General features: G+C 41.6%; 1 protein-coding gene across 10 annotated transcripts in view; it reads right to left on the bottom strand.

The window, feature by feature from the left end:
• The window catches only part of MTCL1 (microtubule crosslinking factor 1), a 134063-nt gene that overhangs the window by 110594 nt on the left and 2761 nt on the right, over nucleotides 1–20708 (bottom strand). For all 10 annotated transcript variants that reach the window (XM_032293352.1, XM_032293354.1, XM_032293355.1 and 7 more), the window contains exons 2-3: nucleotides 13050–13274; nucleotides 11194–11352 (exon numbers count right to left, since the gene is read on the bottom strand). In XM_032293352.1, the coding sequence (XP_032149243.1) occupies nucleotides 11194–11352; nucleotides 13050–13274 (384 nt within the window). The remainder of the gene's footprint in view (nucleotides 1–11193; nucleotides 11353–13049; nucleotides 13275–20708) is intronic.

The raw sequence follows: 20708 nt of genomic DNA, 5'->3' as shown, positions 1-20708 counted from the left end.
ATGGATACACACATACACAGAGATACAGAGATACACTCAAAGACACATACATACACGGATATACACATACACAGAGATACAGAGATACACACAAAGATACATACATACACAGATACATCCCACATACACAGAGATATACACACAGAGAGATATGCTCACACAGAGATATACACACATCCAGAGATATACACACACGAATACACACACACAGAGATGGCTATACATAAACACAGATACCCACACACAGATATACCCCCCCACACCCACAGAGGTATACACACACACATACACAGATACACATACACACACACATACACAGATACACATACACACACAGATAGATACACACATACAGAGATACACAGATACATACCACACCAATACACACACAGATGCACTCACAGAGATAGATACACAACCACACAGACATACACATCAGAGATACACACACACGATACACACACACAGAGGTACACCCACAGAGATAACACACAGATACCACACACAGAAATACACACAACACAGAGATACGCACACACAGATAACACTTACACAGAGATGATATCTACACAGAGATACACACCACATAGAGATACACACACAGAGATACACACACAGATACACATCCACACAGAGATACCATACACAGAGATACACATCACACAGATAAGCACACACACAGACACACACGGATGCACACACACACAGAGATACAGAGATACACACAGAGATAGATACACACACCTACACAGAGATGCACATCCACACAGAGAAACACACACACAGATACACACACACAAGGATATACACACACAGATACATACCACACACAGATACACACAGATACAAACACACACAGATACACACACACAATCACCACACATACACATACAGAAATATACACACACACAGATACCCACACCAGTGTTTGGGGAAAGGCTTAACCAGACATCTCCAATTCCTCCTCCTCCCACTCACGACCCTCCTTGACCTAGCAGGCCATGTAACTGTGATATCATTTAGGGCACCAGATTTCTTTCCCCTCTTGTTCTCTGGCTAGAGTCATCCCATACCCTCTAAAATCATGTCTAGCCAACGACACCAAGAGTTGTTCCATTTCTTTGGAAGTGTCCTAGGCTGGCACACAGACACCTGCATGTACACCACATGACCTGCTGGCCCTACAGTCTACTGTCAGCTAGGGCAGGAGTGGGGCCCTGACCCCAAGGCAGCCACCCACACCCATCAGTGTCCTAGGGGGTCCCCTGGCACAAGAACGCTGCCCAAATATGCTTATACCAGCTCACCCAAGCAAAACCTTGCCTATAAGGGAGATGCTACCATCTGGAAACAAAGATAACATTATTTTATTGCACTGTGGCATAATGGCAATAAATCATTTATTATATTTGTATACCCTTGTTTCTATATTCTATGGCTGTCTGCCACTTTGAAGGTAGTGACACGCAGAGGAAAGTCCTTGCCCACTCATTGAGGAAAATGTACAATGACACCCAGAGACACGGCAGCAGAAGCCATGATGCAGGAGCCCTAAGAAGCTGTGAGGTCGATGAGGGCTGGGGAGCCGCAGGGCAGAGGGAGACAGGATGGAGGGCCCAGAGCTGCCACTGGGCACTTCTGCTGAACCCTGAAGGGTCACATCCAGTTTTGGCAACACAGCACACTGAGCTATCATGACCCTCTTTCCAACATACAGCTAGAGATGCTGAATAAAATACAACAAACACAAACTTATTCGCAGCTGAACTTGAAAAAAAAAAAAAAAGAAAGAAAGAAAAAGAAAAGGAAAATGCCCAGTGTCGGAGACGGGTGAGGGATTGAAATGAGAGTAGTAAGCACAAGAGAATATGTCAGGGGTGAGGGCAGAGAGTGGCTGAAGTTACCAGCCTCAGAAACAGGTCCTCACAGCCAGGGGCATGAGGAGAGGCTTTGATCCATGCACCCAGACACCCACTGAGCAGCCACACCCAGCGAGGGGGAGAAGCAGCTCTGTCTCGGGTGCCTTTCAGGTAGAAACCCTCTCCTTTCCAGCGTAAAAGTGCCTGAGGCTGCTGCCATATGCAGGATGGATGGCCAGAATGGGAAGTGAGCATGAGTTGTACTGGACCAATCTTAAAGTAAGGTCTCTGGAAAAGGCCCACATGAAAACCTCACTAGAAGGACGATTCAACAGATCTCAGGGACCCCCCCCCCACTCACAGGCATGCAGAAGAAAATCCCCTGTAAGGGAGGAGGCTGCAGATCTGATTAGGATTAGGAATGCCAGGAGCTTGAGAGAACAGAAAGACAGACAAACACTGTAACTGACATTGTAACTGTAAAATGTTTAGAGACTTAGAAAAAATACGAATGATAAGGAAAGAAGAACATTCTATATAAAGAAACAAGCAAATTTTTAAAAATTCAGTGGGCCATCGTAGCTCACACCTGTAATGCCAACATTTTGGGAGCCCAAGGTGGGAGGATTTCTTGAGCCCAGGAGTTCAAGACCAGCCTGGCAACACAGTGAGACCCCTATCTCTACAAAAATTTAAAACTTAGTTGGGTGTGGTGGTACATGCCTGTAGTCCCAGCTACTGGGGATGCTGAGGCAGGAGGATCACTTCAGCCCAGGAGGTAAAGGCCTGGGTGAAAGAGTAAGAACATGTCCCCCACCCTCCAAAAAAATTTTAATTCTAAAAATGAACAGTAAACTCACTGAAATGGAAGATAATAACTGTCATCTTTACAGAAGAAAAGAACTAGTAACTTGGAGAAGAAATGTAAAAATTACCCAGAATGCAGCATAGAAAGGAAAAAAAAATTTTCTGAAAAACACAGATAAGTGACAGAAACGATGGAATAAGAATGGGCAACATAAGGAGGGGCACAGTGGCTCACACCTGTAATCCCAGGAGGTAATCCCTGTAATCCCAATTCGGGAGGCAGAGGTGGGTAGATCATGAGGTCAGGAGTTCAAGACCACTCTGACCAATATAGTAAAACGCCATCTCTACTAAAAATACAAAAATTAGTTGGACATGGTGGCACGTGCGTGTAGTCCCAGCTACTTGGGAGGCTGAGGCAGGAGAATCACTTGAACCTTGGAGGCAGAGGTTGCAGTGAGCTGAGATCACGCCACTGCACTCCAGCATGGGCGACAGACTGAGACTCTGCCTCAAAGAAAAAAAAAAAAAAAGAATGGGCAACCTAAGAAGGCCCCATGTAAGACTAGCAGGAGTTCTGGAAAGAATGCAAGTGATGAATAGGAAATATGATTCAGAGAAAATCTCAATATCGAACACTATTCAGAGTGAGAGTTCTCCAGATTTAATGACAGACTTAATCAGATTGACAGTGAATGTTGAGCAAAATAAGAATAAATCTAGGCCGGGCGCGGTGGCTCAAGCCTGTAATCCCAGCACTTTGGGAGGCCGAGGCGGGTGGGTCACGAGATCGAGACCATCCTGGTCAAAATGGTGAAACCCCGTCTATACTAAAAATACAAAAAATTAGCTGGGCATGGTGGTGCATGCCTGTAATCCCAGCTACTCAGGAGGCTGAGGCAGGAGAATTGCCTGAACCCAGGAGGCGGAGGTTGCGGCGAGCCGAGATCGCGCCATTGCACTCTAGCCTGGGTAACATGAGTGAAACTCCGTCTCAAAAAAAAAAAAAAAAAAAAAAAAAAAGAATAAATCTAGATAAAGCAGACTTAAACTATAAAATACCAAACACAAAAAGAAAAACATAAAAGTCAGAGAGTAAAGACAGATTAGCTACAAAAATAAAAATTATGTTGACAGCAGACTGCTCTATAGCAAAATGAGCCAAAAGATAATAAAATACTATCTTCCAAGTGTTGGAATTCCATGTCCAACTAAATAGATTTCAAGACGATATGAAATAAAAGCATTTCAGACAATACTAGTCACTGAAAAAAAACTGCTGAAGGATTAATTAAAACATCAGCAAAAAGGAAACTGAACTCAGAGGAGTAACACTCAAGAAGCAATGACAAGTAAACAAACTGGCATTTAAATTAGCTGTAAATTAATCCAAACAAGTATTAACTATTAAATAAGTTTTAAAAAGGTCATTTTAAAAAATGATACTAAAGCATATGAAAGATAAGATTTGATTAAAGTTGAAGCTTTCTAAGATGGTTATATTATTCAGGAGGAGGCTAGAACTAAATTGTTTTAAACTTCAATTCAAATATGCATGTTAAATATGTGAATAATCATTAAAATAACAGAAATAGAATGTATAACTTCCCAACCAAGACAGAGAATCAAAAACTCAAAGAGAAGTCAATATTGAAAGAAAGAAAGAGAAGGAGAAAGGGGGGAGGGAGGGAAAGAGAGAAAGAAAGAAAGAAAGAAAGAAAGAAAGAAAGGAAGGAAAGAAGGAAGGAAGAAAGAGAAAGAGAGAAAGAAAGGGGGGAGTGAGAGAAAGAAAGAAAAAGAAACAAAAGAGAAGAAACAGAAAGAGAGAAAGAAAAGAAAGAAGGGGAAGGAAGGAAGGTGGGAAAGAAAGTAGGCAGGCATGCAGGGAAAATAACATAAAATGTAATGATAGAAAACTCAACCCATCAGTAGCCACAATACATATAAATGGATTAAATATGTCAGTTTAAAAAAGAGAGTATTACATCACATTTTTTAAAAATGTAACTACATTCTGTTCATAAGAAAAACACTGAAAACATAATGACATAGAAAAATAGAAAATAAAATCATAGAAAAGCTATCCCAGGCTATGCACAGGACATGAACAGACATTTCTCAATTGAAGACATGTAAGTGGCCAAGAAACATGAAGAAAGGCTCCACATCACTAATCATCAGAGAAATGAAAATTAAAACCACCATGAGATATCATCAGACATCAGTCAGAATGGCTGTTATTAAAACATCAAAAAACAGCAGATGTTGGCACGGATATGGAGAAAACGGAACTCTTAAACACTGTTGGTAGTAATGTAAATTAGTACAACTCTATGGAAAACAGTATGGGGAATTCTCAAAGTAGTAAAAATAGAACTACCATTCAACCCAGCAATCTCATTAATGGGCATCTACCCAAAAGAAATCATTACATAAAACAGACACCTGCACTCATATGCTTACTGAAGCAATATTCACAATAGCAAAATCATGGAATCAACCTAAGCATCCATCAGTAGGTGATTAGATAAAGACAGTGTGGCATATATACACCATGGAATACTATGCAGCAATAAAAAATAATGAAATCCTGTCTTTTGCAGCAAGATGGATGGAGCTGGAGGCCATTATCTTAAGTAAAATAACTCACAGAAAATCAAATACTGCATGTTCTCACTTACTAGTGAGAGCTAAACAATGGGTAAACATAGACACAAAGATGTAAATAGTAGACACTGGGGACTCCTTAAGCAGGCAGATTGGGTGGGACAGTGGTGAGGGTCTGTACTGGGTGCAATGTTCACCATTTGGGTGGTGTGTGCACTAAAAGCTCAAACCTCACTATTATACAAAATACTTGTGTAGCAAACCTGCACACATACCCTCCAAATCTAAAATTTAAAAGAATTTTTAAAAGAATTACCAAAACCCTGGGGTTCAGACAACTACCATCTCTCTCATGGATTTACTGGAGAAGCCTCCTAACTTGCCTCCTCCACTCACCCCTTAATATGGACTGAACGTTTGTGCCTGCTGCCAAATTCACAGTGGAAGCCCTGACCCTCAGTGTGGTGTTCTATGGAGATGGGGCCTTGGCCCCATGATGGGGCTAATACGTTTATGAAGAGGAAGAAATACCAGAATGTGTGCTTGTTGCTCTCTCTCTTTCTCTCTCTCACTCTTACTTTCACTGTCACTCTCTCCGCCACGTGAAAACACAGCAAGAAGGCAGCTATCTGTAAGCCAGCAAGAGGGCTCTCACCAAGAACCAAATTGACTAGCACTTTGATTTTCGACTTCCCAGCCTCCAGAACTGTCAGAAATAAATGTGTGTTGTTTAAGAAAACAAAACAAAACAAAACAAAAAAACAGAAAGGAAAGCTATCCCAAACCAATACTACCCAAAAGAAATTTGGTATAGATGATGAAAGCAGATTAAAAAAAAAGACTTTACAACAAAAAACAATACATCAGAATAAAGAGGTCATTAGCAGCTGATAAAGGGAATAACTCATCATGAAGAAGAGTCCTAAATCTGTTTTCACTTAAAAATATGTCATCAAAATAAATAAGGCAAAGTTTGACAAATTACAAGAATAAAATTAAAATGCATGATTATAATGGGATAAAAAACAACAAAGGATATAGAAAATTTGAATACAGTGAGCAAATGAGTCAATATATTTTTCCAAATTGCAACAATATACTAATGAACTATAAATTAATCTTATAACCACCATTAAAAAAATTTTTAGCTTAATAAATGGAAAATATCAGCGTGCACCCTGAATAACAAAGGTAAGCATTACTTTTCTAAGCCTTTGTTTATAGCTGTATATTGAGTGATGATGCCCTTTTTGTTGTGGGTTACAACTGAAGTTTGAAGTCTTCAATCTAATAGATTTAAATCAAAGTCTGTACCCCTAAACTAGAGTATTCACATTCCTCTCAAGCACACAGGAAACATTACAAAATCTGATGATTGACTATGCACAAAAGAAGTCTCAACCAAACCCAGAGAATCCATGTCATTTTCTGAATGATGAAAGGCGGCCACAAGAAGTCGTCTCTTAGTTGGTTCCCTGGGACTCTCTTCAATAACCTGAGCTCACTGGAATGATCTAGAACATGTCTCTGGTCCCCTGTAAGTGCTAGCTAACCTGGCTAGTTGATACTTGTGCCTAGTATGTAATAGAACTTCAAAAATTGAGACAATGAGATATTGTTCAGTGAAAGAATTAGGGCAACCTTTAAGAAGTGGAAAGTAGCCAAAGTTAACCATTTTCTACATTTTGAGAGATCCCACTATAGGTAGAGTTGAATACTAGAAGAAATATATTTGAAAAAACAAGGGTGAAAATTGTTTGAGCTTTACACAAGCGGAGAGCATGTGGGTGCCTGGGGGCACAGACTCCAAGAGTGAACAGGCACAGGATGCCAGCAAGGAAGCTGGCTAGTCAGAAGGGACAATTCTAGGCAGATCAGCCCTTTTCTTATCAATAGAAAAAGTAACTTTTCAAAGACACACCTCTAGTAGTTCAAAAAGAATCAGAGGGCACAGTCCAGTCATCCTTCTGAACTGCTCTTCCATTTCAGACCTGGGTTTACAGCCCTGGAGTGGGAAACCCAAAAGGGGGCTGGGGATGGGTCAGGGTGTAACAGTCCACTGTGTCATGCCAAAGAGTTAGACAAGCCAAGGCAAGTCTGTCTGTTTAGGCAGAGTGACATGGTCAGAATTTGGGCAGGGAGAGGGGAAAAGAGAAAAGGGAAGGACTAGAAATTCTGTACACATTCAATATGCATGATCAGCCTACACTGTCAGCTCTCAAATACTCGTCTGAGGTGGGGGACTGGTAAAAGTATGGCTACACTGGAGAAAGAAAATTTTTTAAATTGAGGTTAAAATTCATGTAACAGAAAACTAACCATTTTCAAGTACACAACTCAGTGGCATTTAGTGCATTCACGTGTTGTGCAACCACCATCTCTATCTCATTCTAAAATATTTTCATCACCCCAAAAAGAAACTGCCCACCCATTAAGCAGTCAGTCTCCCTTCTCCCATCTCCCCCACCCCAGGAAACCATGAATCTGTTTTCCATCTATATGAATTCGTCTACTCTGGATATTTCTTATCAATGCAGACAAACAGTATGTCTGGCTTCTGTTACTTAGCAGATTTTCAAGGTTCATCCATGTTCTATCATAGGGTGTCAGTGAGAATGAAATGTCTAAAGACTGCAAAAGCTGAACCTACAGCACTGAGCAAGCAGTTGAAGAGGAGAGAAGAGGATTAAGGGTAACACCATCATTGGGCTTGGGGACTCAAAGGACTCGGGGACCGGTACTCAAATAGGAGACAGAGAAGGTGCAGGGTGTGGCGAGGGATGCTGGGTTTTTTCTGGACACAGAGTCTGAAGTGCTAGGAAAAACTCGTGTTGGAGATGACCAGCAGGCAGCTGAAAACAGTCTAGAACTTCAGAGAGAAGGGAGTGGCGGCTCCAGAGGGGCAAAGGCCAGGAGATGCTCTGTTTCACAGACCCCTGAGGCCGAGGTGATACACACACATCTGCAACAGCTGCTGCTGCTCAGACACACACAACCACGAACTGTCCTTGCCTTTTTCAGGAAGTCAGACATCCATTTACAAAACTCCAGAGGTGAACGACAAAAAGCAAGGCTCAAGATAGAAAAAAGATTATCCTCACCCCAGGGCTAGAATGTTTGTTCTGGCTTTTGCAAAAAGAATCCATTCACAAAGAAAGCCGCTGGCATTTTCCAATAAATATTTCCTCCATCACCTTTGAACCTTGTGTCACTAGATGCCATCATTCTCTGCTTCCAGTTTAATCTACAAGCCTCTAACCCTCTTGGGACTCCTGTCAGTTTTATGACTCATTTAGAAGTTTGGTGTAAATATGTGGTCCCACCAGTCTGACTGCAACTCTGGAAGTAAAATACTTCATCCCAACTGAGCAATTCTTCTCAGTAATTCTAAGCCACAAAGGGAGGGCTGACAACTCTCCGTTTTCTCCTCACATCCACCCTGCGCCAGCATCAAGCTCTCTGAAGATCCTTGTCTCACCCTGGCCTTGCTTTTGAATGTCAAGAGCAGCAATGATGGTTTCTTCCTCCAAAGAGATGCCAAGTCCTACACAAATCCATTTAAACGTATGGAAAAGAATCTTCACCTACTTAAAATTACATATTCATGTTTTACACATTTTACATGTTTATATATTCATACACAAATGTATACACATATAAAATTTTATAAAATACACTTCCACAGTTGACCCTTGAATAATATATGTTTGAACCGTGAAGGTCCACTTATACTCAAATCTTCTACCTCTGCCACCCCTGAGACAGCAAGACCAAACCCTCCTGTTCCTCCTCCATCTACTTAGTATGAAGACTATGAGCATAAAGACCTTTACAGTAATCCACTTCCACTTAATGATCAGTAACATATTTTCTCTTATGATTTTAACAACATTTTCTCTAGCTTTATTGTAAGAATACAGTACATGATACATGCAACATACAAAATATGTGTTTTATGTTATCAGTAAGGTTCCCAGTCAACAGTAGACTATTAGTAGGTAAGTTCTGGGGGAGTCAAAAGCTATACACATTATTTTCTCTTTTTTTCTTTAAAAAACAGAATCTTGCTGTGTTGCCCAACTACCTCAACGTCCTGGGCATAAGCAATCCTCCTGCCTCAGCCTCTCTAGTATCTAGGACTACAAGACATGCACAGATTTTCAACTGCACAGGAGGTGACTCCCCCCCACCCCCCAACAATTCCCCTCATTGTTCCAGAGTCAATGGTAAACTATTTTCTATACCCTGTAACTGTTAAGGTCAGGGTCAAACTGAGAAAAGAAACCATTCCAGCAAACTTAGAACAAAGGAACGGGAGGGGAGTAAAGTACCAGCAACTATACCTCTCAGAGGCAGAGATCCTCAAGTAGAGGACAAATTCCTCAAGTCCTGGGAGCAGATACAAGTATAAGTTAAGGGGCGAGGGTTACCTGTGATGAAAGCAAGCTCCCAGAAGCTAACCTCTTCCTCTGGAAAGCTGCCCCATCTCCCAGGCATGCTCTGATCACACAGCTCTATGCTCTGCCCACTTCATTCATTCCTCTACTCAGCATGTGCCAGGTGCTCTTCTAGGCATGGGGGTGCCCACAGTGAACCAGAGAGACAAATCCCCTGTCTCTGCCCCACAGAGCTCATGATCTGAAGGATCACCCGTAAAGGAGGGGAGGGATGAAAGACAGAGAAAGAAAACAGATGAGCAGTGACAATAGACAAATGTCTCAGAATACATATGTCAGATGGAAAGGTGAACAGGGATGGCCGGGGTGGAGATGGGGACAACTTTCATGAGTGCTGACGGGAGGGGCTGAGCAAGGACCCAAAAGAGATAAGGGAATGAGCCACAGGTAACATGAGGGCCTGGAGAAAGAACATTCAGGCACAGGCATGAATGGGAAGAGCAGGGAGGCCAAGGCAGCTGTGAGCAGAGGGGTGGGGGCAGAAGCAGAGAGGGGCACGCCTGCTACTTTGCTGTGATTTGTCTGTTTTCCTATCTGTGTGCCTGGTTGAACTGGAGGCGCCTTGAGAGTAGGGCCTGCACTGCACATGCACGACTCCACCCAGAGCCCACATAGGGCCGGAACCTGGTGCGGACGGGAGCGGGCATGGATAGGGAAGAACTGTGTGGATCAGGAAACTTTTCCAAAGGAAAAATAAGCCACCAAGCAAGGCTGCTGGCAGGTGCAGGTAACATGCCAGAATTCACTGTGAGCTTAAAGCCTTCGTCAAAGGCTTTTAATTTCAACACATGCAGGACATTTCCAAGAAAACACTCAGCTTCAATCTTATAATGGAAGTCAATAACAAAACAGAATTTGCATTGCTGTATGCAAATGAAAAGAATATATATTCATTTTCCAGATTACTTTGCTAGAAAAATCATTCCCTAAAATTAAAAAATGTCTATATTCAACTCATTTTAGCTACACAGGTGGCATGCATTCATTGTCTATTTACACAGCTATAATAGACAACCATAACATACTTTCCAGCTCACTGGAGAAGACTCTGGAGAAAAAGCTACAACTTAATTTTTTATTCTAGCAATAATAGGCCCCACTTGGACACACCAAAGGAATTAATGGTCAGCTCATCTGAGTGGTAATTACAAAAACTAGCTTTAGACCAAGGCTCAATAAGCCTTTTCAGTAAAAGGTCAAATAGAAAATATTTTAGAATTTGCAAGCAACACACAGTATTAAATCCATAGTCTTCTTTGCTTTTGGGGCTTTCTTTCATCTGAGTTTTGTTTGTTTGCCGTGCTAGGGAAAAAATGTAAAAACAATCTAGTTTCTGAGCCAAACAAACAGGCCATGGTTTGCCAACCCCAGCTTTAGACCACAATGAGAAGGGGACACTTACAGTTCCAAGCTCCTCCTTATTAAAACCAAGAGGGCAGAAGCCCCCCGCAGTTCTGGATTACCTCTTTCAGTCTCTCGAGCTCATTCTGGAGGGCCTGCTTGGATATCTCCACTTCAATCATTTGCTGTCGGAGAGTTTCATTTTCATCTTCAGCTTTAGCGCGCTTTTCCTCCACCGTCTCAAGTTCATGGTGCAATCTGACAGACACATCTTTGGCTACCTGCATTGACCCACAGAGATCATTATCAGGATATAAGGCTTTTTGTGTGCTAAAGGTACTATCAGACAATGTCAGAGGCAAAATCATTAAGTAATATGGTATTATACCACATAGCAAAGACCCTGGTAATACATAACCGACCTACTTTTAAAGGAGGAGGAGATTCATTAAAAAATGAAATCAACATCCAGGCTAAAAGCCTACTCTGGCTGGTCTGATGATGGTGCATTATCAGAACTTGTTAACATTAGTGTCACTAAAGTTGATATACAACACACACCCCCCCACTGCTAAATGTAAATGGCTTTAAAATAAATATAGTTTTTTAAAAGCCCACTTTTGATAACCCTCTTCCCTCACAGATGATCACCAAGAATGCCAATTCTGCCCAGGCTCACGTGCTTTAAGCAAGAAATTTAAATAATAATAAGCAAATGAACATTTCCGTTCCCTAAAGTAATACTGAACCCACCTGCTAACAAAGCAAATAAGTTGCCTGTAATCCCAGAACTTTAGGAGGAAAAGACGGAAGGATCACTTGAGATCAGGAGTTTGGGACCAGCCTGGGAAACACAGTGAGACCCTGTCTCTAAAAAAATAATAAAAATAAAAAATAATTCAGGCATGGTGGTGCATGCCTATAGTCTCAGCTATTTGGGAGACAGAGAAAGGGGGGTCACTTGAGCCCAGGAGTTCGAGGTAACTGTGAGCTATGATGGCACCTCTCTGCACTCCAGCCTAGGTGACAGAGCAAGATCCTAAAATAATAATAAAATAATTCTGTATGCATAAGATGTTCAATGTAGCCAAGTTTTAAACTGTCTACTGTGGCTCTGGTGTGGTAAACCATTTGAATGAGCAAAGCAGTTAACATGTTTACTTTCTAAAAGCAAGTGAGGAAAGAGACCATTGTAAGAGAAATATAAATCACCCTTTATCACACTGAATGACATTTTGTTAGTGGTTTATAACTTTGGTAGAATTGCAAAGATTCTTTTCCTATTATCACACTGAAAGGCTAGATGAGATTTCACAAGTACTCCGGTAATAAGGAGAACAGTATGCATAATTCATCTCTAGATAAATGATTTGATAATCAGGTCATGAGGGCCCTGCTGCCCATGGAGAAAAAATGGCATAAAGTCTAGGATTTCTTCACATCATTCCCACTTCTCCCAGTGGTTCTCAAAGACACCTTAGACAATTTGTGATGATTTCTCCTAGCGTTAGATCCCCGCTACACAAGCCTCGTTTGGGTTATGGGACTGTTAGGATTTCTGCATCCTAGAAACCTAAATAACAATAAAAAATGTTAAGTGATATGGTCAACTTTTAAAAGTGGCCTTTGACTACATTGATAATCAACAGATTTTTTTTTTTAATATTTCAGATCTTTCAGAGTTTCTACAGAATTTCTATCCAATTGTCAGATCCATTGGCAGGTATTAATTCTTTGTTATTGCAAATCCATTATTATCATTTTTCTAAAGTTCATATTATGACAAATTTAAACCTTGGGCTGTCAAAGTCATACAACTGCACATACTCTATAAGCCATAAAGCAAATCAAGACTGTTTACACTGCAATCTGTAGAGACAGACACAAACAGGGGAAGAACACCAGGATAATGTGCACGTGGCCAGCTGGCCCATTGGCCCATAGCAGCCTCCAGGGGTGCATGCATCACCCCTCTCACCTTCAAGTCCTGCTCCAGGCTTCGAATAAGTTCACCATCCACCTGACCCGTCTCGGCCACTTTCAGGCTTTTCTGCTCAGCTTTCCGGAGACGATACTGCAGGATTCGACAGTTTTTATTAGCACGGTCCAATTCTCGCCGAAGTTCCTGCAGCTGGTAAACATCTTCCTCTAAATAACTGTCTCTCATCTCTTCCATCTCAGCACGGAGTTCATCTAATTCATCCTATGCAAACCAGACAGGGCAGATTTACGAGCCAAGTACATCAAAAAAGGACGGCGTGTCTCTCCTTCACACCCGCTCCTCAATACTAAATATTGAATCCTTCACACTTCCTCAACAGCTTGGGGCCACACCTGTGTGACAGGCAGCAGAACCTCTGGAAATCTGTACATGAGATAATATAATTGAGTATCTGTTCAAATCTTATGTAACAAGAAACTAAAAAACTGGATTATTCACTGTGTCCTCTCAGAAACTATCCCACTCCCAGTATCTCCTTACATAATCAAATAAAATCAACCCGGCAGATAATTGAACCTTTTGATTCAAACCAAACATTGACCTAAGCCTTTATCTCTAAGGCATAATCTAGGCACTAAGATGAATCATACGGATACTGCCTTCAAAGAAAATAAACTTCAGTAGGATAACAATTGTTAATTGCCCTGGAACTATAACATACCTGCAAACGTCCCTAAAATTCTGTTCCACAAGACACATCTCAGCATTGACTAAGCAACTCCATCCACAAATGAGACAGTTTGCATTATTTTAAATAAACATTGGGTCTGTTTTTTCCCATTCACCTATCCTGTATTTCCCACACCTCCACTCACTGCTGTCCACAGGAAGGCACCCTGAATACAGGAGAACCCAAGGAGTCATTCCTGGCTCCCCATCCCCTTCCGTTCTGCAGCCAAGCCCTAGCCAGAGCTGTGCCCCATCTAGGCCGGTCACCCTGGTCCAGCCCTCCATCCCTAGGGGAGGGGAGCCACACACAGATGTAAGTGGAGACACACAGGCTCCTGCTGCCCAGCTGGCCCTCTAATCCTCCTACAGTTTGTCCCCCTACCCAGCAGAATGATCCTTGTAATGTGCAAATCAGATCACCTCACCCCCTACTCAAACCCTCCAGAGGCTTCCTTCTTTCCAGGTCTCCCAGGGCCTCCTGGCCACACTCCTGGCTGAAGAAGCAGCTCCTTTGCTTCTCCAGGCCTCAAGACCTCACCTGCTATTCGCACTTCTGAAAACACTCCTGGTTCCAGATGTCTGCGGAGCTCGTTCCATCATATAATCTAAGGTCATGCAAAGCCTCCCCTGGCCACCCTCATCAGCCCCCGAGTCTCTAGTCTCTTGCTGGCTCTATTTTCTTCCCACCTCTTAGCACCATCTAATAGTATTTATATTTTTTCTTACTAATTGTCTGTCACCCACACTAACAAGGTAAGCTTCAGAGAGGAGCAAGCTTATCTGTCTTGCTCCTCTCTGCATCCAGAGCAGCTCGGAGCACACAGTAGGCCATCAATAAATATTGCTAAATGAATACACAGGAGAACCAGTACAAACACCGAGTCAGAAAGGTGACGAACATCAGACACAACTGCAAGCACACTTTGTCCTAGTCTTGCAGCCTAATGATGAAAACTTCTTCCCAAACCCACAGATGTAGCGGCACGTGTGAGATATCCACTCTACTGAAGTGTTATACAAGATTTTAAGGAGGGACGATATGGAAGGAGGAAGATGAAGAAAACATTCTAGGGATTTTCTTGACTAGTTTCATGACTGATAGTGTCAGATGCCTCCAGAATAGTAGGCACTCAGTTATTCCCATTTACTTTACTCAATTAATATTAAGGTTCAAGGAAAAAAATCTCTCCTATACTTAGACACCCTAAATATCCATTCTCGTCCTGCTATTCAGTTTGTTCCCAGATTCTTACCACTTATGCGAATCCTGTATTTGTTCTTAAAACCAGGGACTGACTAACAATAAAAAACAAGTTGCCCGATATCACAACCTCAGACCAAAAAAAAAAAAAGAACAGAAAAATATCTCCTGAAGATCTGTTTATCCTGGGTAAGATTAAGTACAAGAAACACAACAAATAAATTGGGAATCCTTATGGGAAAACAAGAGTTGGCACAAAATGGGGTGACGATGATTTTCAGTCAACCTTAGCTGTACACAGTGGTCTACTGGAAAGGACACTGATATGGCAATTCATCCCCCAACCCAGCCTGTAGGTTCTCTCCACTCCGCCTATACTATCCCATCAAGAGAATGAGCTACTGACTTGACCAGGACTCAACTGGAGCCTGTTTCAATAGGCTACCAAGGAGAACAGATGTTAAAGAAGAAAGCTTCACCAACTTCCCAATAGTCGAATGAACAAATGCGTTTCTTCTTGGCTTCTAAGTGTTCTTACAGAATTTCTATACCAATAATGAAAACATTATTAAAAATATAAGATGTCCTAATATGTCTTAAGAAAGATCAATCTGAACATTGAAAACGTTGTGAACTCTAACCAAGTTTCACTTCTTTTTTGCTCCATGGAAATCTCTCCTGGTAAATCCTGGTCCTCGTGGGAAGATCTGCTGGAACTGGAAGTCACTGGACTGAGCATAAGAGCTGGTCAGCTGAACATACATGAACAAAATGGGTGCTTTGGGTTCCTCAGACCAGAGAACACAGCTCTGTCAGGACAGTGCTTGCCAACCTTCCGCAAACCTTCCACAAACAGGAGGTTGTCAATGGTGCCTCAACACTGAGGCTTTGATGACGCCCTATGGAAGCTGTTCCCATGCCCTACCCACTCGTAGAGGAGGTTAACTGCAGACTGAAAGCTTTAAAATGAGGCTTGTGGTTGTCACTCTTTCGATAGAGTGGGAAGTAGGTTCTGAATCTTCAAAAATCAAGGTCAAGTTTGACGCACACCCCATCCATGAATCCAATGGATCAGACTTAGAGAAAGAACCTAATCTCAATGTTTGTTTCTGAGTAAAAAGGTAATTGTTTCACTGAGTCATTAATAAAAATCAGTTCGATCCAAGCAATAATCACCAAATGTACAATACTAAGTCAATATATGTATATGTATATCCATACATACAAATATACAGTGACTTTGGCCATTCTGTTCATGAAAAGAATTGTGATTGATTTTCCTTCTAGAAGGCATGCCAAAGTCATTAATACCTGGGATTATCTGTAACTCAGACAAAAGTTTTTGAAATGCAATATAGGCCTAAAATGCAAGATACAGCCTCCAGGTACAAAACGTCTCTAGCTTTCAGACTTTGTAACAGGAGAGCCCACAGCCACCCTAATGTTAAATGCTGCATTGTCACAGAGATGTGTAAACAACCATTACAGGCCACAAAAACTGTTTAAGGGCTAGATGCACCCACACCTCCACATCGCTGAGCAGGCCAGATGTAAATAGCAATATTTTTTGGCATAAATAATAACCAACATTATTTGCACTGAAAAGAAATTAGGGAGAGATCCTATGATATAGTTTGCCCGTGTCCCCACTGAAATCTCATTTGAATTGTAGCTCCCATAATCCTCACGTGCCATGGAAGGGACCCAGTGGGAGGTAACTGAATCATGGGGGCGGCTTTTTCCTGTGCTGTTCTCGTGAGAGTGAATAAGTCTCAAAGGAGATCTGATAGTTTTATAAAGGCAGTTCCCCTGCACACATTCTTATCTGCCCCCATGTAAGACGTGTCTCTGCTCCTCCTTCGCCTTCCACTGTGATTATGAGGCCTCCCTGGCCAGGTGGAACTGCTGAGTCCATTAAACCCTTTTTTCTTTATAAATTACGCAGTCTATTGTATTTCTTCATAGAAGTATAAAAATGGACTAATATAGCATAACTGCATGTATTTAAATCACTACTCTTATAACTCATATTTTATCTAAATTTACAGAACAGATATCCTTAATTAAGCACCTCATCCTCATTACTAACCCTATACTAACCCTGTCAGGAACATATTATACAATTTACAGACAAAAAACTCAAACCGAGGCTAGTTACGTGTGTCCAAAGCTACACATCTAGTAAACTGAAGCCAAACTGCAAACCCAGCCCTGTCTGCTTTCAAACATACACTCTTCCAGGTAAATACTATAAGCTACAACCTGGACAAATGAAACAATAACAGACCTTCAATTGTACTTTTAAAAGCCCACCATCAGTGTAAACCAATAAAAGTAGCCTAACATTTAACATTTATAGCTCCACAAATGACAACTCACAAGCATATCCATTAGAGCAACTGGTTCTTAGGAAAACACTGCAGTGTGCACAAAGACATTCATGCCCCTCCTCCCCCAGTTTTCTTTAAAGAGACAGGGTCTCAACCTGTGATCCAACCTGGTGGTGCAACCACCACTCACTACCACCTTGAGTTCCTGGGCTCAAGTGACCTTCCCGCCTCAGCCTCCTGAGTAGCTGGGACTACAAGCACATGCGACCATGCCTGGTTAATACTCCCATTTTAAAATGAAGAAACTGAGATTCTAAAAGTATAAATGGCTTTCCATCATTGCTCTGTTGCAGAGATAGTACCAAGGCCAGTGTTTCAACTCTTCCCAGGGAGCCTAGAAAAAAGTAATTTTCAGGTTCAGTGAAAAGAAGTTTAAGAAAAGCAAATTATAAACTATGTAAGCTGGCAGCAGCCATTTAAAAAGCAAAAAGTATGATTACTGGCATTAAGGTCATGATGGATAGTGATTTTTAAACTAACATTACATTAATTTTCTGGCAGCATGCTCCAATTTAGAAAACTGTAGTGCAGAACCTTAACAACATCTGCCAACTAAAAATTTAAGAAAACGAAATCAAGCAGAGCATATGATGTTTCTGACAGGTGTAATTTAGAGATAGTAAATAAAATTGGAAAATTGCTGTTGTCTTTTCATACACAGAAATTAATAAGAAAAAACTGTCCTTAATCAACAGTTTTTCACCGAATTAACATCAAGTCTGGAGGATACTTAAGATCATTATCTCATTGAAAAGCTAACCCAGTTTTAACTAAATATCTTTTTAAGTTTTGTATATAAAATGAAATCTTGAAGTACTGTGAAGCTGCCCAGTCGACTATTCCCTGTTGCCTATGGTTGACAAATCAAGCCTTATCATATATCTCAAATTAGAGGAATAATAAGGTACCATGTGTACACTAGAGTAAACCAAGATTAAAATTACACGTTTCGATGAAAACCTCTAAAGGATAGTTTTATCCATGAATATATAATAAAAACCGAATCCACAGCTTCTTAGAATAAATGATAAAAACTCTTGATCATATTAATAATTATATGAAAATCTTAATCTCTTTTAAATACCCAAAATCAGTAATTATCTCTATTTTAGTACTTCCTCTTTAAATAGACTCCATTTGGATGGTAGAAGCATGCATCTGGCTACTGCTGCAATAATTCTATCTTCCGGGCAGACAAAAACTCCTGTCTTTTGTAACATACAAATAATCCACCTCATCTCCCTCCAGACAAGGAAAATGTTCTCTAAGAGTCCCAGCTGTAGCCAAGGAGGTGCAGGGCCACTCCCCCTGTCTACCAGGTGATGGTCCAGCCAGCAGCTGGTGGCCAAGGCCCTTGTCTACATTAGCTTGCCACTGAAAATGATCACAGCTGCTCTTTCACTAGCTGAATACAGAGTGGGTATGGACAGTGAATGTAAAGAAAGAATGGGGAATACTGTCCATGTTAACCCTTCCAAAAGAGGCAGGAGGAGGAGGCGGGGAGCAAGGAGGTGCTGAGACACCTCGGCTGCAGAGCACCACTTGCGCTCCTCTCCAAGTGCCGCCCTCCCGGCCACATTGAGCACCTGGCACCTGGGCAGCCCAGCAGCCAAATGTCACAAACCAGGTCAGCGCTTGAAACTCAAAAGGCTACCACAAATGAGAAGTAGGATGGTAAGCTTGGATCAGCAGTCAGACACTGCAACCTATAAAACCAAAGCTCAACCTCTCCCTTAGGAAATCCTTCCTCTCCAAGAAGCCAATTTTATCTGCCCTTATAGCTAGCACCAACCTGTTTTAACAAAAAACAATTCTTATGAAATAACTGAGAAAGCAGAGCAAAAACAAACAGCTCTTCCCACCCCAATCCTCACCCACTCTGCAGGAGGTCAGCAGGGCAAGAGGATGCTATTTTGGGGTGGGGGAGGTGTGGGTTATGACCACTAAAAGCATTTTCAAAATAGGCTAGTAAGTGCCAAGTGATTAAATCTGCCTGAAAAGCCTGTAGAAACAGAGAACATAATTAATATGTTGACAATAAGCACTCTGGCTTGTCTGATTATCTCAGAGCACTCAAGCAAAACACAGTCCTGGACACCTGGCAGGGAAGGAACACACCAGCACTTTATCACAGTCCTCAACATTAAGAAAATGCCTAGGTTTTAAGGGAGAAATAAGCCAAGGCCTTTGGATAACTCAACTGAAGCACTCAGCTGAATGTCTGAATACTTCCAAATGTATTTGAGTTTATCAGAGGTCAAAGGACAACAACAGTGCTTTTCTGTCTGTGTTTTCAAGCAAAAGCCAGCTACCTGGATTGAATTTTTTTTAATTTTGTTTTTTTTTTTGGTTTTTTTTTTTTTTTTTTTTTTTTTTGCATTTTTCACCTAGTCACTCAGGCACCATTTGATGAAGGTGGAGAAGGAACAGAAAGCAGAGTCAAGGACGCCCAAATTCACTCCATTACAGCACAACGGAAGGTGCCTGCTTTTCTATTGATATTTGCTATTTTTAAAAATACAGGCAAGGCCCGGCGTGGTGGCTCATACCTGTAATCCCAACACTTTGGGAGGCCGAGGCAGGCAAATCACCAGAGGTAGGGAGTTCAAGATCAGCCCGGCCAACATAGTGAAACCCAGCCTCTACTAAAAATACGAAAATTAGCTGGACATGGTGGCAGGCACTTCTAATACCAGCTACTCGGGAGGCTGAGACAGGAGAATTGCTTGAACCTGGGAGGCGGAGGTTGCAGTGAGCCGAGACTGCACCACTGCACTACAGTCTGGGCAACACAGCAAGACTCCATCTCAATAAAATAAAATAAAATAAAATAAAATGAAAAATACAGCAGGCTGGCTAAAAGCCAAGAGAATTCCACTTAAATGTCCTGATCCATAAGACATCCTCCTAAGGTTTTACTGGACTTACTTTTCTGCTGAATTAGGCTTTGGTCATTCTAGTTCAGAAACTGTGACAGTCTTCTACAACAATGGTGACGGCACTTACTTGGAATCCTCCAGAATATAGCAATGTAAAATTTGTGGGCCGAGCTTCTTGTTAGATACATTGAAATAGATGGATGCTGAATCTAATCCTGAGAGTTAGTTCTGTGCAGCGCTCCTTAACAAAGCAGAGGGTCAGGGATGTACTTGTATCTACCCTTTTTAAAAAGTACCCCTACAGGACACAGAGGTTCAAACCTGTAATCCTAGCACTTTGGAGGGCAAGAAGGGAGGATCACTTGAAGCCAGAAGTTCAAGATAAGCCTGGACAACATAGCTAGACCCTGTCTCTATAAAAAATTTAAAAATTAGCCCAATTTGGTGTCGTGTACCTGTAGACCCAGCTACTCAGCAGGTTGAGGCAGGAAGATCA

Source organism: Sapajus apella, unplaced genomic scaffold (genome assembly GCF_009761245.1).
Source record: "Sapajus apella isolate SASKATOON/1434 unplaced genomic scaffold, GSC_monkey_1.0 scaffold29, whole genome shotgun sequence".
NCBI lineage: Eukaryota > Metazoa > Chordata > Mammalia > Primates > Cebidae > Sapajus > Sapajus apella.
This window is presented reverse-complemented; position numbering and strand designations above follow the sequence as displayed.